Consider the following 25,212-nt stretch of genomic DNA (forward strand, 5'->3'; position numbering starts at 1 on the left):
CCATGTTTGTATCTGCCTGGGTATATATGTGCTTCCCATCCATGAGCCATAGGCTGCATGTGACCATGTACCTGTATCTCTGTAGGAACCTACACAGACCTATGGGCAGATTGGGATGGCTTTATGGTTCTGCTCTGTCTCTAAAACATGTCAAGCATGTTTATTCAGGGTTCTGTGTATGTTCGCATGAGACTCCAGGGATGCCACTGTACCCAAAGCACTAGTTCAGCACCATCTTGCTGGCTGTTCCTCTGTACTGTCCTTACCCTCTTATTCTGGGACACCATCCCAGCCAGCTGTGCCTGGGCCAAGGGGGTCCTTCGGGAGCCTCCCTAAGACTGTAACCAATGCATATGGCGCTCTCCGGAAGCATAGCTGGCCCCAGGCAGAGAAGTGGATCTGTGGATCTGAAACCAGGGTCCCTGTAAACAGCTCAGGGCCAGTGAACCTGCCTTCATGCTAGTCCCTGGGCTTGTCTTGTCTCCTAGTGACAAAGCTATGCATTCCTTTGCCCTCTGCAGGGGTTTGACCACCGACTGTGGGGTGTGCCTGGTCTTTCCAGAGAGGGACCAGGCCTGTGGTTTGCTGATCCGACCCTTGCCATCTTCTGTCCCAGTTACATATCTAGATGGGTAGCAGACCGGCATGGCCTGTCTTACTCGGTTTTTTAAAATCTCGCCCCCCCCCCCATGCTTCTTATCATGCAGGGATAATCCTCAGCTGGTCTCAGAATTGGGCTTTGTGATCTGTGGCACTCACTTAATTGACTCAGTAGTAGTTGGGTGTAAGAGAGAATTTGATACTGGGATTTAATTGAGACTTGATTTCATTCTATATCAAACATTGAGATGGAGTCTCCTCCGGATCTTAAGAACATTTTTTTTCCTGCACTTTTAATCTTCGTACTATGTGTCTATAGAACTGGGGATAAAACCAAACATTAGTAGCTTAATTTTTGAGCACTGCACAGGGCTGGTGGTTTAGTTGTCTTCGTTTTGAAGTTGAGGTCTTGTGCAGGGTAAGAGATGGAAACACCTGACTCAGGTTGGCCATGGCCACTTCCAAACTTCACATACCCCCACATGGAGTCCCAAGTGGCTGGGTATGAGGCCTGCCCTGATGAGTCAGGGCTACAGGGGTTTAGGTGGCACCCAGCATAGCAGAAGTTATCATACCTTCCAGGAGTGACAGGAAGGAGAGGGATCCTTAGACAGGGCAGGGGACAAAGAGGGACAGAAGCGGGGCCTTGGGACCTCTCTTGATCCCCTACCCTCTGATGTGGGCAATGGTCAAGATAAGTCAGTTTGTTAGCCTTTTGCATTATTTTGAGCAGATTAATACTTCATCCTATCAGGGCCTGAAGCACGATTAATAAAAGCTCAGGGTCAAAATTTGTGATTCAACCTGAAGATCTGAAAAGCCAAACAGCCAGCCACTGGCTCTTCTTACCTTGATCTCAGTCTGAAATGGTGAACCTGCTTCCAGGAATCTCAGAATGAGACTGTGTCTGAGAGCCGTCTTCCCCCATTTTATATTCCTCTCTAGGGCTGGGATTAAAGGTATGCACCACTGGGATTAAAGGCATGCACCACCCAATTTCTTTGGCAACTAGTGTGGCTACTAGGATTAAAGTTTGAAAGGGTGAACCTGCTTCCAGGAATCTCAGCCACTGCTCCCTTCCTCCATGCCGAAGCCCAAAAGTCTATGGTGCTGACTAACATCCACTGAGTAAGCTGTCCTTGCCTCCAGATCCAGCTCTTTCTCAGTCTAAAGAACCACTAAGCTCTTGCTCCTGATTGTCTTGGTATGGGTGGCCTGAGAGCATTAGCGAAAGTTTGCTTCCCTATAACCAAAAAACTTAACACCACCTTCCAGGTTTTCTGGGGAGCCAGCAGGCTCACAGTAGACCCCAGACCAAGGACACTCCTGATGAATCTGCAAGTCTTCTCATGAGTCATATGGTACCCAACTATATTTTGTCACAGATATATATCTATAACTCTATCTATCTATCTATCTATCTATCTATCTATCTATCTATCTATCTAAAATGTTTAGTCCCTATTGGTGTGCCCCCTATGGAGGGACACTGAATGAGAGAACCCGGTACCTTGCTTCTTATGACCCCCAGGGCTTTCTGCCCATCCGCCCTGGAAACCCTGTACACTGGCTGTGGAGGTCTAGCCTTGTCACCTATCTGGAGTCAGTGGCCTTGGCTATGTCCACATGAAATCTTGTTAGCCTGCAATCCTGTGGCCCATGGTCTCCATGTCCCCTTTGCTGTTCGAACAACCTGTGGGCTTCACAGTGCTTTCTATATATTTTGGAGTAGATCTGACCTGGGGCCAGCAGTCATGCCCAACATATTGTGGGCCATGGACTAGCAACCTTTGTATCTTACCAAGATGGTAAACTGTAGGCTGACCTGGGAACTCTAGACGGGTTGTGGGTGCCACGTCTCTCTTTGCTGGCCCTCCTTGATTCCTGTCTTATGAATGACAATGAATCCCATAGCCAGGTTAAGCTGCCTGATGCAGGCTCTAGATCCTCCCTGGCCTCCTGACTCCACCTTGTCTTCATTCTAATCCAAACACGGAGGCTGACATTTATGATTGTTAAATGCCACCGTCTCACTCTGCACCTGTCAGAGTCACTTTGAATCTTTATTCTGACATCCATCATATCCTATATCCTCTCAGATATAAGTCACAACCCTGTGGGACTAAAGAGCTTATCGGTGTGTGCCCCAGGTGGAGGGATGCTGCATGAGAGAACGTGGGACCTTGCTTTTTACTGACCCCCCTTCCCAGGGCTTTCTGCCCACCTGCCCTGGAAACCCTGTACATTGGCTGCTGAGGTCTAGCCTTGTCACCCTGTCCAGAGCCAGTGGCCTTTGCTATGTCCACATGAAATCTTTAACAGGTGTGGAAGCTGTCCTGCCTTCCTCATCCAGCATTTAGGACCGAGTTTGCAAAATTTGCCTTCAGGGCATTCTGTTCCCTTTATTGACCTGGCCCTAACCTGATGGTCTGAGGGATAGCTGGGCATTCTAGTGGGACCTGTTCTGTGCTGTGATCTCCAATCTGATGTTCTCTGTACCTGGCTATGTCCTCTGGGCAAATTGTATCCTGCTCAGAAAACAGGAAGTGGCTGAAGTGGATGGACATCCATCCGTATGTGGCCTTCAGGATCCTAGAGACCCAGGAGGTCAGAGGGTTGAATGTGGTTCTGGGAATTTTTGTGTAGATGTATTCAGTATGGCCTTCATCTCGTTGCAGCATTGATGTCATGCCTGTGTATGACATGGCCTGAGAGAAGTGTTTCTCCAGGGAGAAGGATGACAGGGTGCGCCTGGTTTGAATGCCCAGAGAAAGTGTAGCCATTGACTCCCCTAGGCCAGTGTCATTACCGGGACCCATTCAGTGTTGGGCTAACCCAACCTGTACAACGTAAGACAAGATCCAGATCACAGCCTGTGTGGTATGGAACCAGTGCTCAGATTCCAGCATATGGGGGTGTCTCATTCTGATAAGCTCCTGTACAGAGCCAGCTCTTGCCTTGAGGAAGTCCCAGGATTTGATTCAGTTGTCATCAGCACCCAGTAGAGCAGAGAGCGTTTGTGTTTATCATACGACTGTGTCAAGGCCTAATCCCACTGCTGAGCTGGCAGGCTGACATGTGAGCAGGCATCAAGGCACGCCAGGGCCCAATATCCCTGCTTGCTGAGGCCCAAGGGCTAGCCCTGCAGAAACCCCCTGCAGCTGAAGCCCAGGAATTGAAAGCTCAAATCACTCCACGGTCAAGTTTGCTTATCTCTCGTGCTAAAAGGGACACAGTCCTGCATGGGGCTTCCCAGAGACCCTGAGCTCAGAGCCCACACAAGGCAAACAGGGCAGGTGGGCCCAAGTGGAGGAAGGCCTGTTCCCAGGATGTGTGCTTAAAGGGACAGCTGGGGTCCTGAGTATACAGGCTCTTCCTTGCCCCTGCTGAAAATGACTCAGGCTGGCAGGCTCCAGTCTGGCACTGTAAACCGCAACTCCCCTGAGCGCAGGTTCTCCACCCACCCACTATGTGGGAACGAGGTGGAGACCTTTCTTAGCGCAGACACAGAGAGAAGTGGTATGAGTGAGAGGGTGTCCATCTGTCTAACGCTGGGGTAGTGATGTCACCACGGAATTCGCGCATGCAGGTCAGTGTGAAGGTAGCTGGTGGTATTGTATGGACAGCCACCATCTCAGAGCAGTAGAAGGCCATGTTGCCTATATGGATGAGTGACTTAGGAACCTGTTTAGTGAGGTCAGCCAGTCATGGAGGGATGTTTTTTCTTGCCACAGTTATGTGCACCTGAGTGTAAACAGAGCCTGGTCAGTTGTTGGGACTGGGCTTATCCTTGTGGGGGAAGGGACACTTCCGGTCATCTGACATTTGCCTGAATTATGTCGTATCTTTCTCCAGGGACAGAGCCTGGGAGTTGTGGTATTTGCTGCCCCTCCCACTCCTGCTCTTTGCAGCCAGATGCATGTGCATGGTCCCTTGATCATGTCACGTGACCTTTAAGTGGTTGCTGATAGGGAACTGGGGCCCAGGGTGCTGCTGCTGCTGGCCCAGGGCAGACTTCCCCAGTGTCCAGGAGTTACCACAACTGTAAGATGTCATTGACTTGGTAGTATTTCCCCTACTTTCAAAACCCTTGTTGGGACAGACCCTAGCTAGACAGCTCTAAACAACTTTCCAGGCCTTCCAGAGAAATCATATGTACTAAGGTGGCCCAGACACTCTAAACCTTGGCCAGAGTTACAGTGGGGCAAGCTGGGCAGGAACAGCAAAGTGACTGGAGCCAGTGTGCCTGTTTTAAATAGAAATGTAGGGTAGTGTCCGCGTGGCTTCCCAGCCACACATCACAGTGACAAGCACGAGAAGGAAACCACTTCTTTCTTGTGTGCTGCAGAGCTTGCTGTCTGCTTCCACCCAGTTTGTCCTTCAGCTCCCATCAAGCCCAGTGCTCTGGTTCTGGGATTGGTGCTAGCTCTGATTGGTTGTTCTGGGTGCTCCTCCTACCCTGCCTATCCTCCTCGCTTGTCAATGGTGCTTCCCTTTGCTTGTACTTGCTCCTTAACAATAGCACATAATTCAGAGTGTGATTGGGTAGAATGAGTCAAAACTTGCAGCTTGAGGAAGGCAGCTCTGGCTGTTCTTTGCCTTCAGCTTGAGACAGCATGGGCATTTGCAGGAGGGGCGGCTCAGAGTTGTCTGGGAGGTCCTCGTTGCCCCATCATTCCTCTCAGTGTGTCTGATCCATTCTCCCAACATGAACTTGGTCCACCAGCCAGGATCTGTCGGCATCATCATAGATATGAGCAGCTGAGTGTAGTCACCTTGGACAGCTCCTGCCAGTACTGCCTTACCAAAGTGGCCCAGGTCACATCCAGACAGGTCATACCACAGGCTCTGTTGGCCTGGCCATTGCTGGGCTGTTGGAGCTGAGCCACCCTTCCCCATAGTTCCTGCTAATGTGTGTGATACCTGCTCTAACCAGGCTCTGGGTTGGCCTGAAGTATCCAAGCAGCAAGGCTGATACAGCACAGGAGCCAGTTGCCTGGAGAAAGAGTGGTGACAGTAGCAAAAGGATCCTTGTGGTAAGGAAGGACACCCCAAATTGAAGAAACTACTGTTGAGAAGCCCTGAGAGCTACCAATCAATCTGGTTGCAAATCACATGGCCACTCTTGTGTGCCTGTTCCACTTTCTTTCTCGTGTCTGTCCCTGTGACCCTGTTCCATTTCTTGCCAACACCTGTATGGCTTTCATCCAGGTGGGTGGGATTCTGACACCCAGCGTCTCTGTGATGTGCCCTGTAGCCAGAAGGAGCTCCCAAGTGTGTGTGGGGGGGTACCATGTGCCATGAAGTTTTCTGGTGCCCACAGAGGGCAGCAAGTAGAAGGTGCTTACTGTGTGCTGAGTGAATGGAAGACCCTGGTGATGGGTGACAGATCCCAGGGTTTCTGTGAATGCGCCCTAATGAGACTGTGAAGCTGCGTGATGGAGCTCACCGTGCTGGGCCAAAATGTGCAGCACCAGCCGGGCTGAGGGATGCCCTCTGTCCTCCTACAAGGTGGCCAGTTTTTCATGTTTATGGCCCACTGTGAGCACCACGCTATCTTTATTGGACAGCATCGCTCTTTAGAACTTCCTGGTACTGGCCAGGCAGTGACAGCTTAAACCACAGGGCTTTATTTCCCACTGGGATTTTCTCTCATGAGGTGAGGTTGGCGCTTTGGAGAAACGTGTCCCTTCTTCTAGAGTCACTCCAGGGCCCTGTGTGCCTGTGTGCAGCTGAGTGTACCTGTGTATCCACACTGAACAATACCCAGAACATGTACAGATGAGTGTGCTCATGTGTACCTGTGTGTCTACATGGGAACTTACATGTAGCCTGTGTACCTCTAAGCTTATCTTGTGTACCTGTGTTTTTACACAGGAACATACATAAAATATGTGTCTAGCTGAGTGGCCTCTATGTACGTAAATGCTTACATTGGCCTATCAGTGTAGCCTATGAGCTCCTGAATGCAGATAAGTACACCATGTGAAATTACATGTCTACGTGGACACACCTGTTAGCCTGTGTGCACACGAGTATAGCTGAATGTACTCATTAGAGCCTGTGTGTACACATGAGCTCATCCATACAATCTGTGTACACCTAGGTGTAGGTGTACATGTAGGAACTTGTGTGTACCTGTGTATGTGTGAGTATCTACCCAGCACATGACATCCCTACAAGTCTGTGCCCATATAGAATGTGTGTTCTCACTTGAATATCTCCTGTGTATACCTGTATAGTTTTCCCCATGTCTGCCAGCCAGGCATGTGGCTTGTAATATCTGTTCTGTGTGTCTATGTGTTCCTCTTATGTATGTCCATGTGTATTAGCATGTCCAAGTTTTCAGAAAAATTATAACTTGGTCTCTGGCCATCCTGCCTTCTGTGCCCAGGTGAGGATGATAATACTTCCTTGCAATATGGTAGCATATATATTATGGCTGCTCCATTTTGTGGGTCCAAGATAGTACATCCTGCAGGTAGCGACTGACATATTGGGATGGAAGCTGCAAGGCTTGTCTTGATTTGGGGACCCTGTGCTCTGGGCAGGTGGTTTTTCTGTGAAATCCAAGTGTGTGGGGGATGAGGGGGAGGCAGCGCCTTTCTCTGCAATTCTGAGATTTCATTTCCGTGTGTGGCAGAGATGGCCACATTTAATTTCCTGTCCATTGGGATAGGCTGACTGAAATCCCTGGCAGAGCATACAGAAGATGGGTTGCTGGCTGTCACAGAGAGCTCTCTCCACATCGCTTTCGCTGAGCCAGCGGTGGTGGCACCCACTCTAGGTGGGTGCTGGGTGGACTCCAGGGTGTGAGACTTCAGGTTGTGGCCACTCAGCTTGTGGTTGTTCCTTCCTTGCAGGTCAGCTGGCCGCTGGAACCTGTGAGATTGTGACCCTAGACCGGGACAGCAGCCAGCCACGGAGGACGATTGCCCGGCAGACAGCGCGCTGTGCATGCAGAAAGGGGCAGATTGCAGGCACCACGCGAGCCCGGCCTGCTTGTGTGGACGGTAAGAGCACCCAGCCTTCTGGGGATACTTCAGGGTACTGAGCCCAGTCTTTGAGGGCTTCTGTGCCAATAGGTATCACTCTAAAGTAGCTTTCTTTAGAATGCTCTGAGGCCAAGACCTCAAGATGTATCCCTAGAATCTGGCCTTTGGGCAGTCTTTCATTGGGCTGGCAAATCTGGTATGATTTATCTATCGGCAGCGAATCCTGTGCATATGGGGGTGGCCACTAACTACATGATTCCAGGTATCACAAACCTGAAATCCAAGATATGGTTCCTGTTCTCAACCCACAGAGATGTTCATTAGAACAAGCTGGGCCAAAGCCAGGTAGGCGACTGAGAAAGGGATCCGCAGAATCTGGGGCATGGTCACAACAGGACTGACAACATCCTGAGCTAGATCCCAGATGGTGCCCACTGTGGATCTCAGATCTGGCTTGGTACCTGACCAGGCTCTAGTGTAGCTGAGAGTTCAGAGTTAGCTCTGCTTTAACTGGGGACCTGCCCTCCTCTGGATACCCATGGGTATAGTAAAGAAGCATCCTAAGCTTACTGAACCTTGGCCTTCCTCAGCATCTTCCCTAGACCCCCACGGTGTGGACACTTAGAAGGGCTTGAAGACTGTCTACAGCACTCAGGAAAGTGCAGAATGAGGCTAAACATGCTGACCAAAGCAGAGAGTGCTGGGGAAACCATAAGCTGCCTGGTTCATAGCTAACCATATATACAGCTAGTGAGGTCTAAGGATCGAGTTCTGTACACCCTAATTTCCAAGAGGCCGGCATCTTGATCCTTGTGGGCAGAGTGGAAGCCACTTCTTGGTAACATAGATTGATTTTCTGGGAGCAGGTTGGGGTGGTGTGAAGCTCGCCAGCCACAGCACTTTCTCTTCCCTCGCTCATTCCATCAGCCCGGGGAGATGGGGTCTGGACTGAGGCTAATTGAATTTGGATCTGCCCATCTGTAACCAAATCCCCGTCCCTCCCCACAAGCAGCCTCCTGGTGCCTTAGGAACTGGGTCCCAGAGACTCATATTAAAACCTCACCATTTTCAAGGGAGGCCAAACAAATTAGTTGGCTCGAGTTTTCTGCACAGTGGGCATTTTTTGGGCTGCCCTGTAATTTAATTTTTGCATTTCTGTTTTCTTTCTCTGTGTGGATAATAAGTTTCCCTGTATGACATTGTGTCTGCTGAAGATAGTTTGGGCCAGTGATGTTTAGCCTGGAGTGGTCTATGCTGATGCGGAATTCAGGAATGAAAGTGGTAGCCAGCCCATGGCTGCTGCTGGGTGTTCTCTTGCTGGCCGACTTTGTACCTGTGAATACGTTTGCTCACTTACTCATTCATTCATTCATACAAATGTGGTGCGTCAGGTGTAGGCAGGTATGAGGGAGATCAGGTCTCAAAGTACCTGGTTCATAGCCCCCCCCATATAGGCACACCCAGTGCGGTGACACTGGGGTACCTCACCTGGGCAAGGATGCATCGCCGAGGCAGTATTTGAGTGGGGTCCTGATGAATGAAGAGATCAGCAGTGACGTTCCTTTCTGTGGAAAGAAGGAGCTGACGGTGAGACTGACTGAATAGGTGTGATCTTCCCTGGCCTTGAGTCCGAGCTGAAGCAATTCTGCAGAAGCCAGTCTCCAGCATCATGACCCAACGTACCAGCAGCCATTGATCCACCTGACAGAATCCACAAGAAAAGAGAGCTGACAGCAATCTGGTCACCTGCCCCAAGGCAGGTTAACATTTAACACAAATATCAACAAGCAGATATAACCTTATGGCTATGCTTTGTGAGCTACGGAGTCAGTCCTGGCAGCCCTAGCTGGAATTGTTGTTGTTCTGTCTTACCCCACATGGTCCTGCCCCTTTCATGGTGCTGCCCTGTGGACTGAGACCCTTGCTGGGCTCTCAGCAGAAAACTATACACTCTCCTCCCTCTGGCCAGAGCATAGAGGGGCTGCCTCCTTCCCCTCTGCTGAGTTCTCATGAGATTCCTTTGGAAAGAAATCCAAATAAAACGTGACTGTTAGGCGCCAGTGGGCAGAGGATGAGGAGACGCTTGATGGATTGCTTTGGAGATGAGATGCTCAGGGTTGAAGTCCACTAAAGAGCAGTGACCATGGATGGCCCACCTAGACCTGAGGGGGCTCCCCCGAGAGCCTTGCAGGAGGGTAGGCTGGGATGGGGCGCAAGCAGCCCCAGCATGAGGCGAGTCCCCTCAACTGCATACAGGTGCCCCATAATGTGTGGTCAATGCCGTTCCTCAGAGGAGACTTTCAAGATCCCTGCATGGCTGATGTTGATGACTCTGCCAACTGCCTGGCTGAATGTGCCAGTCGGTACTTCCTAGTAGGGACAGCAACATGGGCTGGGAGGCAAAAAAGATCCAAGGTTCTGACCCAAGGCTCCATCTTCATCTCTTCTCACCACCCAGAGTTCATGAGCAAAGCTCATATCTTCTTGAAGTGATGGGGACAGCAGCTCAGCAGTCTAAAACTCTGAGCGCTATACAAGATACCAAGTGCTCCACAATACCAATTTGGGGACCACCAACCTTCTCCTAGTAATATACAAGACTTGCACACAGGAGGCAGTGGGGGCTATGCTAGGAAGTGGGGAAAGGGAAATATGTTTCAGGACCAGTTCACATGAAGAAGGCTGCTGTGTTTCTAGGTAAGGATGGGGCCCCTTAACTGGGGGGTTGATTCAGAAAGGCTGAGGGAACAAGTGACCTCCACTCTTAGGAATGGCTACAAGGGACTGAGAATGCAGAAAGCAGCCCTCAGTCAGTGAGCCTATTTCCCATGAGGTTGCCAGAGCCCCTCCTGAGAGGTCTGTCAACAGGTGTCACTAGAGCACCTAGATCTGCCCATGCTGGAGGGTGACAGCAGAGCCCTGCCTCACACCCTGCACGGGCAGCAAAGTGGATGTGAGGACTGAGAACTGTCCAGCCCTCGGAAGATCAGTGAATCTTCATGGTCCTGGCTTGGGCTAAAGCTTCCTAGATATGACCATCCACACAACAGTCAAAAAGGAAGGAAAAGACACTGGACTTCACCGAAGCACAAAGTCCCCTGCATCCTATTGTCCCACCAAGAAAGTGACACTTTCACTTGTGAAATGACTTAGTGGTTGTAGGTGCTTGCTACTAAGCATGGCCACCAGAGTCTGAGCCCTTGAGCCCCAGGACCCACGTGGTAAAAGGAGAGAACAAACTCCCCAAGTTGTCCTCTGACCTCAACACTCACACCAATACTCATGCCCCCCTCACACACACACACATACACACATACACAAATAAGTAAGTAAATATAATCTTTAACAAAAACTTTTAAGCAAAAAGGCCCGGGCTATGACTCCACGGGTAAAGGCACTAAGTCTCAATCCTGACTTTGATCCACAGGACCTGGAGACTGGAAGAAGAGAAATAGGTTGTCATTTGACCTCCATATCCACCCTATGGCACCTGCGTGCCCACACAAAATAAATAAATAAATGTAATAAAAAACCTTTTAAAGAATAAATAAATAAAATGAAAATTTTCATGAATGCAGGAATATAGAGCCCATGAGTTCCTTAAATGTCTAGCACAGAGTTGTGTCATGAATACGGAGATTGCAAAAGGAGCACAGGCATGCGCACAGGTATCTAGAGCTTCAGGAATGGTAGCAGCTGAGAAGTCGACACAGTGGAGTGGCCATCATGGCCCCTGGGAAGAAGCAGACTGTGGCTATCCACAGTAGCTAACCAGGCCAGGATGTGTTGGAGCTTCAGGGCTGGGGAAAGAAGCCACGCCCCCCAGAGACTGCACCCTGCGCCTGTTGCTGTGAAATGTATTGCAGAAGTTCAGAGACAAAGATTCCTAGTCATCAGACTGCAGAGAGGTGTTTGCCTTGGATGACAAAACCAGCCTGCCGTGGCCAGGCTGTGCTCAGCTTCGGCAGCCGTCAGTTGGCAGTGGTCTTTCACTTGACAGCTCTAGGGTTCTCTCACCAGCCTGTGGGTCTGGTAATGACCAGCCTCACCCCACATGGATCTCTACTTCCCAGCGTAGGCTTTTGTTGCTGGCTTGTACATCCTAGGACTCCTCTGTTTGTCAGATGCAGCAGGCAGTGACTAAATCTGATAATTAGCCATGCCTGAGGTAGGCTACACTGTAGACTCCTAGAAACTGAGAGATACTTAGGATATTCTCACTGCACTCCAACTTCCCAGCACAGCCATGCGCAACATCTTCATGCCTGAAGATCAGCCTGGCCCAGGGGGAGTTTGGGTCCCTCTCTGCATCAGGACCTGGTCAGCTCCGAGCAAGCTGTGGCTGGCATCTGGGATGGAGGTGACGTGAGGAGAGTCTCCGTTCCCTGGATATGAACTTGCATCAGGACTACAAAGGGGGAATCTCAACAGGAACATAGTCTACTGGCTTGTCCAGCTTTAGCTGTGGCCACAGGGTTTGATGACCACTGCATCCATAGCCTGTATGCTTCCTCACAGTTCCGCACTATAATAGGGTGATTAGGCACAATGTGCTTTGGATCCTTCCAGATCTTACTGTTCTCGGTGTCAGAAACATCGCGTGGCAACCCAGTAGCTATCTGATACTTGGGCAGAGCGGAGAGGATGAGTCCCAGGACTCTTGCTTAGGACTTGGGCTCCCCTGAGTGTGCCCACTGGAGAAGGCCCTGCCCTGCCTCTGGGCACCTGATCTGGGTGAAGGAAAAGAAGCCACAGAGTGTGGAAGACCTTTGCCTGTGTCTTTAGCAAACAGCTTGAGACGCTGGGCTTTCTGTGCAGAGGGAAGCCGGCTAAGGTACTGCTGAGCATGCGTGGGGCTGAGCATGCTTAATTTTCAACATAGTGACTCCAGATATGGTTTCCTGCAACCACAGAGGAAGAGACAGGCAGGCAGTCTCCTTGCTCAAGTCCCTTCCTCTTCTGAAAGCACAGGGTCCCTGGGTCATGCAACTGTCACTTTTCCCTAGGACAGAGTGTCACACCGAGGGGTTGCCAGTGGCAGTGGGATGGGATTGGAGACACAGCTCCACATTGCCTTCTGTAGTATTCCAAGACGCTCTGTTCAGAGACCTCCACTCAGTAGAAAGCAGGATTCCTGACTCTGCTGCGGAGAAGAATTTTAGGACAAGAAGGTATGAGGCAGAGTTGAAGTTCATTGAGAACAGGTTCGACTTAGATTGAGGGAGGAAGGTTAACATACCAGCATGGCAGTAAGGAAGGGTAAGACACCCAAGTGTAAGTGTGGGTGTTGCAAGAAAAGGTGACAGGAAGATGTCTAATTGTCTTTTCAGTAGCCACACAGACAATTACATCACAAAAGGTGGCTGAGGAGATAAATGAGGCCATAGGGAGGTTCCTCCGGACAGCTTGTAACACCTTAGATCACAAGGGTTGCAGGGAACAAAGGTGCCTTTTCATGAAACAGAATTTATCTTGTTTCTGACAGTCACAGGAAATAAATCTGGGGAAAAGAGTAAGGCCATGTTCAGGTTCATACAAGCTTGGGATTCACACATGGATCTTTGATATTATAACACTTTTATTTGGAAATATATATATATGTATATATTCTTATAGATATAAGGTCATATACATATGAAAGAAAGCATACATATAAAATTCATATATATGAAAGATCATATATATGAAATATATATATGAATGAAAGAGTCCAAACTGAACAACTCAGGGTATATGAATACTATGCTTTATTAAAAATATATTAGAAACAAAAAGATAAGGAATATTCTCTCTGCTGGCAACCTTCACAGCAAATGTTAGTTGTATTAGAAGTCTGGATCTTAGCTGGCAAGAAACTTCAACCAGACTCTGGGGTGAGGGGCTCCTTTTCCCTTCCCATGTCTCTAGAATCCTTCTTATCTTTCTGTCCTGCCTCAGCCTGGGACATTGAGCCTCCCACGTTGCTACTTTGTGGTCTAGAAGATGTTTACCAGTGTCCACTGATCTCACAAGCCGTTGGTGTGGATCCCGCGGTGAAAGCGTGCCTGCTGTGTGTGCTGAGCCATGCTGGAGCCCATGAATTCTGGGAATACACCTCTGCTGCTGTCGTAGTTCTACAAAGCCCACTGTCCTTTAGCCCCCAGTGAGGACTGCTGGCTGATGGGCAATGAGGGTCCATTCTCCGGAGGATGGAGTTACAGGATCCAGACTGAGTATGCAGTCCCTGATCCATGATTTCCTTTATCTGGGGACAGAGAGATGCTGATGCCAGGCCAATTCCCTCCCAGGTCCTTCATCCTGATGAGGGGACCCTGTATTGGTGTCCTCATCCCAATAGCACCAGGGGCTTCAGGGCTATTAATTACTTCAGGTTCTAATGTTCTGAGTTGGTGAGAAGTTTAGTAACTAACTAACTAACTAAGAAAAAAGAATGGGCTGATCTTTGAGGAGTTGCCATGGGAATCTGTCTGGTCTCCTGCCCAGCATTGCAGCCTTACAGGCAGAAGGTTCAGGCATGGTTCAGCAAACCCACAGGGCGTCCTCTGCTTCACCTCACAGAAGCACTGGGGACAGACGAAGCCGTCATAGGCAGTATGGGGTCCCACAAAGGGAGCCTTTGGCATTGCAATGTAGGAAGGAATCTTGCTGGGCTGTGTGTCTTGGTGGGGCACTTCCACCTGTGCTCTCTCAGCTGGCAGTTGGTCACATGCCAACACTGTCCCAACCCTTGCTGCACCTTGAGAGCTGACCGCCAGCAGAGGGCACAGTTGGCAGCAGGGCCTCCTTTCCCAAGAGTGGGTACTTTTCCTTCTGTTTCTGTTTGGCCCACTCTGTTGCTCCAACAAAATCTATGTAACTGGGCAATTCTTAAAAAAAAAAAAAACAGACATGCATTTTTTCTGTTTCAGAGGCCAGGAAGGCCAAGTCCAGCATTGTCTGTGCAGTGTCAGCCAAGGCCTTTCAGAAGCTAAGAGTGCTATGTTCTAACGTGGGCCAATCTGCCTCTTCCAGAACCTTGACGGGCAGCATGAATCTGTTGATGAGAATGCAGTTCTTATGGCAGAACTTCCATGACTCAGCATGTGATGTAGGAGTTTAGTTTTCAGTGTGTTCACTGGAGGACAGTTTCAAGATGTGGCCTTGTGGAAATGTGCAAACTCTTAATGCAACTGTGCAGCTAGCTGCAGGCAGCAACTGTGCAGCTGCAGGCAGGGCCCCTGGTATCTCTGAGTTGTGAGCAGAGAAGCACAAGAAAGCTGTTGTGTGATGCCTTCCTGCAGCCTGGCACCCTCTTTGTGTCTTGGCATCACTGTCTCCCTGCAGCCTAGATCTTCACTGAGGACCTGTAGTTGACTGACAATAACTTGGCTGAACCACAGATGAAAGATTCAGGTTTGCAAGTTGACAGCTACGTATAGCCGTTGTTATTATTGTGAATATGAACTCATCTGAAATTAAGCTATCCAAGCAATGGTAGGTAACCTTCTGACCATGCTAGGGAGACAAGAGCAGATCACATCCAAAGTCAGAAGAAGAAAGCAAACAGTTAAGGTGTGTGTGGAAGTGGTGAACTAGCTAAAGCTAACCTGAAGTTGGTAAGTAGATAGAAATCAGGCATGGGGCAAGAGAGGAGAGGCAGAAGGCTCAGACCATCACATCAGGAACAGGGGGCGGGTCCACCCAACTTACAGACATCAAGGGGGTTACAGAGAACAAAGCAGACAAGTGTCTGCAAGTGTGTAAGATGACTACAGGGGAAAGGACACAGACATCCATAGAAAGACACAAACAGCCAAGCCGAGCAGAAGTATGACAAGGCCATGGTTTCTCTGTTGAATCACCGAATCTTCAGAGAATTGGAACCATGGACATGTTGAAACCCCTTCTACACCTCACTCTGTCTCAGCCAGAGTTCTCTAAAGGACCAGAACCAGTCAAATAAAGATGTATTAAATAAGATTTATTAGATTTGGCTTATACACTGTGGTCTGGGTCGTCCACCAATGACCATCTTCACACCGAAGAGGCTGAGAATCCTTTAACTGCTCAGCCCACAAGGCCAATCTCAGCAGTCCAGTCTGTTGCTGGAGGCCTGGAGGATTCTGGAGAGCCACTGATCTTCAGTCAGCATTGGAAGGCCAACAAAGCTGTTCTGATGTCATCAAAAAGTTCCAGAAGCGCTGGGTGGTGGTGGCGCATACCTTTAATCCCAGCCCTTGGGAGGCAGAGACAGGCAGAACTCTGTGAGTTCGAGGCCAGCCTGATGTACAAGAGCTAGTTCCAGGACAGACTCCAAAGCTGTAGAGAACCTTGTCTGAAAAACCAACCAAACAAAAAAAGTAAACCCCATGTATTACCAAGAAGAATAACTTTAATATGCCAGTGTGGTGGCATATGCCTGTGTCTCCAGCACTTGGAAAAGAGAGACACAAGGCTTCGGGATTCCTGGGCAGTCTTGGCCACAAAAGATCTTGTCTCTAAAAATAAACCAATAAATAGATAACTGATTTACCAAGAAGTAATATTTTACACCAAATCTATGAAATAAATGAGGCTGAGGTTAGCAAGGAAGCTGCATCTCTCCCAGGTCAGCTTCTTGGTCTTTTGTTGGTTTTTTTGTGTGTTTCTGTTAAACTTTGCAGTACACTTCACCCTTGGTGTGCCTCTTCCCTCCAAGTAGCCCTGTCTTGCATCCCACCTGGAAGGACTGCCTCTTTCACTCAGCATCTCCTGAATAGTGCCTATTTCCTGTGTCTGACATTGCTCCAATGAATTTTGTCTGATCCACCTGCCCTCTCTCTCTATGATACCCTACTGGAGCTGGATTCTAGGCAACTTGGTCATGAACAAGGCTGGTGAACCTGCAGGACCACAGCCGGGAATGTGGGGATCCTGCCGCTCTGGTGTTGCAGGAAGCCCCACCCTCGCCCCGTCCTTGATATTTCTTGTGCTCAGCACATACTGTGCTGATAGTGCCGCTCCATCTTCATGGCTTAATCAGTGTGAGCGAATAATCAGCATGTCCAAGAAGAGATAGCTTTGAGAAGTCTTTGAGGAAATTCTCTCCATGAAATGCAGAACTGATGGGCCCAGCATGTGGTGACAGCCTGCCTGCTCTGATTGTGGCCATCAGTGGGGGACACTCTGAAACTTCCTGGGGAAGGATGCAGGAGGCCTGCGTGCTGCCACAGAGCTGCGAGTCCCGGCACTTCTCACTGGAGTGGAGGGAATCTGTCAGCGGTGTGTTTGGTGGCGTCTGTGAGAAGTGTGATGCTCTCTGCTCAGGGTGGGAGCAAGCATGCCAGCCAAAAATGATGGCTTTGTCTTTCCTTGGTTTCTATTGGGTGGATGCCCACAGCTCCATAAACCTGGGCCAGTAGCTCCAGCTCTGCAGCTCCTGACTCTCAGAACGGAATGTAAACGTGGGTGATGCCTATACACACCTACTCTGGGCAACTGGGCTCTGTACTGTTGATATTCAACCATCGTCAGTGTGGAGGTGACATGACTATCCCTGTTCCCTCCAGCTCACAAGAGCCTCACGCGAGTCACTTTCATACAGTTTCACAAAAGCCCTGCTGGCCTCTTGGAGGGGAAGTTACAAACGGGGAAACTGAGGCCCATATAGGGTATACAGTTGGCTCAAAGCACACAGCTGGAGAATAGGCCACATGGAATGCCTGTTACTTCGTAGAAACATCTGAGCTGGCCCAGGCCTGAGACATTGGGGTATGGAAAGAGATGGAAAGGGACCTGTGGCTTCAAGCAGAGTGAGGGTGTCAGGGTGTGAGATGTTCAGAAGATGGAATCTGCACTATGACATGCGCCATGAGGAGATATCAACAGACTGAGATGGAAGCATCAATGGAAGGCTTCCTGGAGGAGGTGGCATCACCCGTATCTCTTCTCCTAAGGAATGGGTCGCATCTCCAGGCAGTGCATCAGCGAACTTGGCGACACTGGGCTGCTGACTCAGTCAAGGGCAAACCTGAGCCCGGTGCCAGGAACAGTACCTTCCAGACTCAGAGGGAGGTGGCACAGGTGTCACACAATCCCCGGTGTCACAGAACATCACCAGATTTGGGCAGGTGGAACATTTGCCATGGACACTAGATCACAGGATCAAGGGTCTTGGGGAATCATTTCATGGAGGGAGTTCAGCCCCACCCCGCAGGCCTGCGAGAAGCTGAGTCCATCACGGAAGGCTTAGGTTCCATCATTAATTCATCTGTATTCCAGATTACAGTGTTAGTGAAAAGGTAGCAAGCCAGGGTGACTTCCTGGAGGACATGGCATCTTGCTGCTTACATCCCCACTGTACTGTGAGCCACGCTCAGAGATTACTACTAGATCTAGTATGAGGTGTCCCAAGGACCTGTGTGGCAGGAACTCACTGTGCAGGTAACTGAGGGCAAGGACCTGCCTACTGAAGCTTAGCCTCACCCATACACACTCCTGACTGGCTCAAGGCTTGGTGTTGACCCTTCCTTGAACCCAATTGCTGTCTTTGATGGCAGCTGAGGTTTCAGACCAAATTAAACAGTTTACTGAAGAGCAGATCAAAGTCAAGTAGCCTTTCATTTTGATGTTTGAATCATCATCTGGTGTGGCTGAGTATAGGATGGGGGCATGCATGTCTCCTCTCTATTCCTATGATTGATGTAGGGTGGATGGTTCTGGTCACCACTGAAGCATACCTAGCTTTGTGCTTCTGGAATCTGTGCTCCTTGGGATCGAGCATCCTTTCAGCAATGGCCCCAAATGCAGCCTCAGCTGTCGACTGTCTTCCAAAACCTAAGGGAAAATGACCTTAGACACACCATTTTTCTGGGATTCCGCCACACCAAAAACCCATAGGGAGCACCCCTGAGGGACACTCCTGCTTGCCAGAGGGGATGAATATGGCTCCAAGACCTTGAACTGAACTTGCTCCTGAACACATTTGGAATCTAATTCTGGTGTAAGTTCTGTGGGCTCTGGAGGTTGTTGGTTTGTGGTTTGTGGAGGTATGAACAGATTGCTGTGAGGTACACCAGAGGCTTTTATCAACCCTGAATATATCATAATAGGACTGTAAATCAAGGGGTTCCGTAAGATCTTTTCCTCTAGAGACATTTCCTTCTCCCAGTGTGATGCTCTCCAGCCCTTCAGTGTGGAATGCCTAAACTGGGCTGTTGAACTCAGGTAGACAACTGTGTGAGCTGATGTCATAGCTGGGGGTGAGGAGCCCCAGCCTGCTGTGTTTATAGTCTAACTACCTGAGCAGCTGGGTGAAAGAAGGCCGGAGTGTCTGCCAGGCCTTGGTTTTCATGCACGAAGCAGGTTTAAATACATCTGTACTAAGCCTGTACCCGTGGTTTCCATGCCTTTATTCCCTAGACATTGTGAAATAACAACTAGTTACGTGGTGTTTATTTTGTGTTCGGTATTATAAGTAATCCGCAAGTGATTGAAAGCTTAGTGGTGGATCTGCATAGATCTTTCTGCCAATATTACACCTTTTAATATAAAGAATCTGATCATCTAGGGATTTAGGCGTATTTGAGGGCACTGAGGAACAGCGATGTCTCGTTTGAATGGTGTGGAGATCATCAGCAATTGATGTATTGAGCTGCCCCCAGGTACATCTTATCCTGTGATCTGGTTTCCCTCTTGTGTGATACAGTTCCTGTGGAGTCATGAACAAACATCTACTCAACCCAGTGATGGAACTGACAAGAGACATGACATATGGTACCACTGAAGTCCAACTTCGTGAACTGGAGTTGGTCACATACAGTAGTACCAGTGAGTGGTTACTTATAGGAGCCGAAGTCCAAGACAGCTGCATCTTCCAAGCTCAGCCCAACATAGATAATGGCTCACTGTGCAACACTCAGTCAGCTACACAGGTTGTGGAGAAGGTTTCCTTTAAGGCAGCTTGGATTGTCTAGGAGGGGCTTTTAGCTTGAAGAGTGAGGAGCATTGTGAATCTGATCTGTTTTAGGGACTTCCTAAAGCTTCTGAGTTGTCTACTTCCTGAGTTTGAGTTGCTTCCCTGCAGAATGCAGTGTGTCACCTCCCTTTAGATCATCCTGATCTCAACGAGCTTCCCCCCACGATGGAGGATTTAAGCCAGGAGGAAACTGCTGCATCAGAACTGTATTCTTACACCTTCGGATGATCTTTATGGAGGAGCGTCTACACCATTACACAGGTTCACACACATTCATCTGTGTAGACAGTTTGTAGAAGAGATTGTGGTATCGCATAAAGCTGCAGATTCAAGATAAGTGATTACCCTGGAAAAACATTGCTGAGACGTATTATAGACGTGTGTGCTCATGGCTGTGATTTTGAACTCTGACCCATGTCTGCTGTTCCGTGTCTACTTTCCTGGATGTGGGCGGCTCCACTGCTGGACTCAAGCAGCCTTTCTGGTGTCAATGTATGTCATTTGTGAGAGCCATTCGCACCATGAGTAGCCGTGTTCCGAAGTCTTTTCCAATGCTCAGTTTTGTTCTGTGACCACACCGTTGTGTTTGTCTGCTCTACAGAAGACAGGCGTGTAGTTTATTCTGAATTCTAAGTCGAGCAAAACTGTTATGAACACACACCTGCATCTTTTGGTAGCCATGTGTGCTTATTTTTCTCTAGGAATGCCTACAAGCGGAGGAGCTGTGAGTCACTGATTATCAGTACTGCCAAGTGTTTCTCAATGAAGGTGTACTATGTAATGTGCCACCTGCAGCCACGGACTGCCGTTTGCTCTGAGTTCTTGCCAACACTTGCCATCCTCAGTCTTTAATTTTAGCCACTCTCTTGGAAGCACATGAGACATCCTGGTGGTGATGACTTGGCTTTCTCTGTTGACTGAAAATGGCCTGGTGCCCTATTGAGGAGTTAAATGGCCACCTCCACAGACTGTCTACCTGCCCCCTGTCCATTGCTGGTTCCTGGTCCTTTGTTAGATGTATTGCAGGAGGCCCTCTGCCTTTTACTTTGGAGTCTATTACCTGTGCCCTAACTTGATGGGTGGGTAGCCTTGCCCTTTGACTAATAGGGCGATTTGATAAAGAGAAATCTTCTTTGTCTGATCCATCAAGCTCTGGCTTTTCAGGCAACGTGCTTGTGCTTTGGTAGCTAACACCATCTAACCCTGTGTGGAGAGGGATGGCCTCTCTTGCTCTAGAGATCCCGTGCCTGAGTCCTGCACTCAGGTCCCGTTTGTCTCTGATCCCTGCCCTCTGTGGTATGAGAGAGTCCAAGTCTCACCTTTTCTCTGCCGCTGGAAACCTGGTGCCACTTGTTGGAAAGTTCTAGCATTTTTCTTGAGGCGATGATTTTTGTGCAACATTCCAAAACACTTTTTGAGGTGGAATGCGGGAGATGGGCCTTTTCTCTGATTATCTTGTGTCTAATTAGCTAATCATCTTGTACTGTCTAATCAGCAGCAAGCGGAGGCTGTCATCACTCACAGATTACCCTGTGTATCTGTGCTCCTCCCCTCCCTGAAATGCATACAAACCCTTCTGTTTCCTTTTTCCCTTTCCGCCTCTATAAACATCCGGGGTTGGCAGTGGGTTAGGGGCACTTGCTTCCCCTTCCCCATCACTCTCCTATGCCCAGCTCATAATCACATGGGGTGGGTGCCACAAGGCATTGGTATGTGGGCTGCCTCAAGAAGCCCTGGGCCTTCACTCTTGGATTCATGGGAGCAGAAGGGGGTCCAGTGTACCCCCTCAGTGTGATAGAGACCACAGTGTGCCTGTCTGGAAAGGAGCTTGTCCCCGTGGGGAGCTTCTCTCTTTCTCCTCTAGGAACTGCAGCTGTGTAGTGAGCCCCTAGTCACCATCCTGCCTGCTAGGGGAAGATGCTGAACCTTAGCTGAGAGACAAGCTGCGGGACATCTGACTTGTCCCATTGTGACTGGGCGGGACCACTGCATTTTGTTTTAGTCATAGACTTTATATTAGGGGCATTTTATGTTTGTAGAAAAAGACTAGAAAGCACCAAAGGTCTCCCTGCCTAACCCATGTTCCCGTGCACCAGCGAGATCCGTGCATCAGCCAGATCTTGTGTGCCAGAGAGATCCTATGCACCAGTGAGATCAGTTAGTTGGAGTTTATTATACTAGCTAGAAGTATGGTTTGTGTATTTCCCCTTAGTGTGATGTGATGGGCTCTGGACTTTACCAGACAAACCGTGTCATAGGTCACCATTGCAGTATCATAAAGCCTATTTCCTCAGCCCTAAAACTGCCATCCCTGAGGATAGTATCAGGTTGGGCCCCTTGCTACCATGGTGAGAAACAAATGGACTGAGTCTGCACATGCTCTGTCAACACTGTATGGGAGATACTCCACAGGTCCTCCTAAGATAAAGGCTCCAATTGACCAGCCCTGGCCCGGTCCACCACCACATGGCTAATGGCTGGAATTTCTGTGACAGGGAGTAGGACAAGATTAGGAGTCATCTACTTCAGTTGGCCAGTTGTGCTCACCACGGAGACCATTTCCTGGAAACTAGGTCTTATGTGGCAAAGTTGAGCAGGTAACCAGGGAAGCTGTTTGTAAGGTGTCCTTGCCTGGCTGGGGAGGGCCAGCTGCTGGCCCTTGTTCTGCTGCACGCCCAGGGTTGCCGAAGGTATCTGGTGTCACAGAGGATACCTGCTAAGAACCAGTCCCGTACCTGCCCAGCTTGGCCACTGCCATCTAATGGCATGATTATCCACCTTTCTTGTCCAGCAACCTGGGAGCGGGTGCGTGTCATAGTGGGAGGGGCCACGGGCAGCACTGGGAGACGGGCTAGGAAGAAGGGAGGAAAGATTGGAAAACTTCTAATAGAATTACATTTCCTGAAATAGTGTAACTGTGAGCTTGATGTATTTGCAGCCTTATGGGTTCTGACACGGGAATTGCATATTGGGTGTTGGGAGTCTTCCACGTCAGTGCTCCCCCGCTTCTGCGCTTGCTCTCTCCCGTTGATGTTTATTTATCTTGTGGGCTCTGCTTGAATATTGATGCTCCCTGGTGCTCCGCACTGCATTATAACTGCTGCCCGCTTAATTCAATTTCTCCTCCATTCTGACTCCTGACAAGAGACGGTGGCTTCCGACTGCCAAGGCTGCAGAGATTTTTGCCTGTACATGCTGGGGTCTTTAGATGAACGGGCCCCAGCACAGAGGTTGAGGCTGAATTCTTGGACTGGGCACCTGCTGTTCATCTACTTTGTTTCAGCAACAGATGAATGGAGTTGAAAGATAAAGCCGCCGAACAGGCTAGCCCTGGTCAGAACGTCTGTGTTTCCCCTATCCAAAGACTGAAATCCTAATCGCTCCCTCCCTACATAATGGGATTAGGAAGTAGGGTCTTTGACCCAGCTAATAGGTAATAGATTCTGTGCCTTTATGAAAGTGAAACCCCAGAGGGTATTTTTACCTGTGAACCACAGGTCCTTATGATGGCAAATCTACTGATGCCGACTTTGGCCTCCAGCCTCTGGAGTCACAGAAGAGAGTGTGTGTCATTTGCAAGGTGCTCAGTCTGTGATGATGTGTCCAGGCAGACGAATAGACTAAGCCATTGCCTCATCTCTAGACTCCTAGGGAGGTGGATGCAGCTGTGGGCTAGATCAGCATGTAGAGTTCCATCTGTAGGGAAATGTGGGGGATCTACTCAGGGCACAGGTGTCCCCCACTCCCTAGCATTCCTTCTTTTGAAGTCTACGTAGCTGTGACCTTCAAAATGTAGAACCTCACTACTGTCTGCCAATCTTCACAGCCTGAATCCCCGGTAGAGCTCCACTGTCCCCATAACCTGGTGTCCCCAGCCCATGCACCTCACTCCTTGGAGTGGAATTCAGCACCCTGCCTATGGGATTTCATAAACTGTTAGATATGCAAACTCTTTAGAGCCATTAAATTGTCCCCGTTCCTTTCTTGCCAGGAGGGTTTCAGTATCCCTAAACAGGATGTATTTTATGGCTCAGAAACAGGTCTCATAGTCTTCTGACATGGGAGCCACCATGACAAGCAGGCTGTCTATCAGATGCTCCCTCTTCCCTCCTCCACATCTCTGGCTTTATGTGCTCAGAGAGCCTACTGGTCACCTTGAAGGCTGTTGCAGAGCTGAGCTGTTGCAAAACTGAGCTGTGGGTCTGCCATTTCATATGCTCCAAGGCCAGGCAGCCTCCGGTTAGTTGACACCAGGAAATAAACGCCTCGACCCCAGGCCCCTCCACTGCGTCTCCAGGCCAGGCCACTGCTGACCTCAACTTACAAGCAGCTTGTCCATTCTGGCCATTCCGTCCTTCAGCAGCTCATCCTATAATGTTGGGAGGGGGTGAGTCACATTGAGAGGCAGGGAGTGTGAACCCTTAGATGGCTAATTCTTCTGGAGCCTCTTGGGGTGGCTGAATCTCACCCACATGACTGCTCTGGACCGCTAACATGCTCTGCCCTAGCTCTGCCCACCCGTAATCCTGTAATTGGCCACTAATCACTGTGTGCATTTGCGGGTCTGCCATCCTTAATAGTGGCTTTTATGGAAAATAAGTGCAGTGTTGGTTACAGCTCCTTTATCTAGGGCAGCTTTCCTCTGAAGAGGTTATTATGATTGGGTTTACGGAGAGGCTGTGGAATGTTCTTTGAACCAAGGTTCTTGCTGGATGGACGATTTAAATACACACCCCATAAAAGGCTGTGGCAGGCAGGTTTGGGGGGCACTTGATCTGTGCACCCATATCAGTCTGCTTGTCAGAGCCTGAAGCCTGTATGCTGTGAGCTCACACTCATGGGAGGATCCGGACTGGGTGAGCCCCGTGCTGCAACAGTCCCAAGAGGGGACTCAGGAGCTCACTGATAGGAGGGCATCTGTGGATGGGGTTTGGGAAGGCAACCCATATGACCTAGTTAGAGAGGAGCCTCAGGTAAAGCGCTTGGCATTTGGGAAGATGTACGAGCCGTTGGTACCAACCTGGCAATTCTGCTGTTTCATCAGTTAATGCAAAAACTGTGGGTCCAGGCATTTTGTCATGGCTCTGACGGCCATGAAGCGCCTCCTGTGTTGTATGAGGGTGATTTTCCATGATGGAGACCATTATGAACCACGGCTTCTCTGTAGCGGGCTTTATGAGCCCCTGGCGACTCTACTCAGGATAATAAATAAGGCCAGGAAACACCATTTCCAAAGGCCAGGACAGGTGGTGCTAACTTATCTATTTGGATGAAAATCTTAAGCCTTGTTAAGTCAAACTGTCATTGCTCATTACCCATAAATTAGGAGGCCGGGGGTACCATTGCACAAGGGTATTTATCAGAAAACACCCATGGGCCGTCTGTATCCCAGAGACACATAGGCCTGGAGGAGCAGAACGTGTTTATGAAATGACACGTTTGAGTCCAGTTGCACAGAGAATGGGGAAACTGCCCCCTCCCTGCTTCACACACATTTACTCCCAGATTTACCCTGTAATAGTGTCTACATTAATTATCTTAACAGTGGGCATCCAGTGGTAAATATTTAGACAGAAGGGGATAATAGGGTCTAGAGAAGAAAAACAGAAATAATTTTTACCAGCCAAAGGAGACTGCTTAAGCATCATGACCATCCCTTGAATTAATTTGTCATGGAAAAAA

The 25,212-nt window shown here is 49.3% G+C and overlaps 1 protein-coding gene across 2 annotated transcripts in view; it reads left to right on the plus strand.

The window, feature by feature from the left end:
• Tafa5 (TAFA chemokine like family member 5) overlaps positions 1-25,212 on the plus strand; it is a 198,022-nt gene that overhangs the window by 122,389 nt on the left and 50,421 nt on the right. For both annotated transcript variants that reach the window (XM_075960268.1, XM_075960267.1), the window contains exon 2: positions 7,464-7,613. In XM_075960268.1, the coding sequence (XP_075816383.1) occupies positions 7,464-7,613 (150 nt within the window). The remainder of the gene's footprint in view (positions 1-7,463; positions 7,614-25,212) is intronic.

The sequence above is a fragment of the Microtus pennsylvanicus genome, chromosome 2 (assembly GCF_037038515.1).
Source record: "Microtus pennsylvanicus isolate mMicPen1 chromosome 2, mMicPen1.hap1, whole genome shotgun sequence".
NCBI lineage: Eukaryota > Metazoa > Chordata > Mammalia > Rodentia > Cricetidae > Microtus > Microtus pennsylvanicus.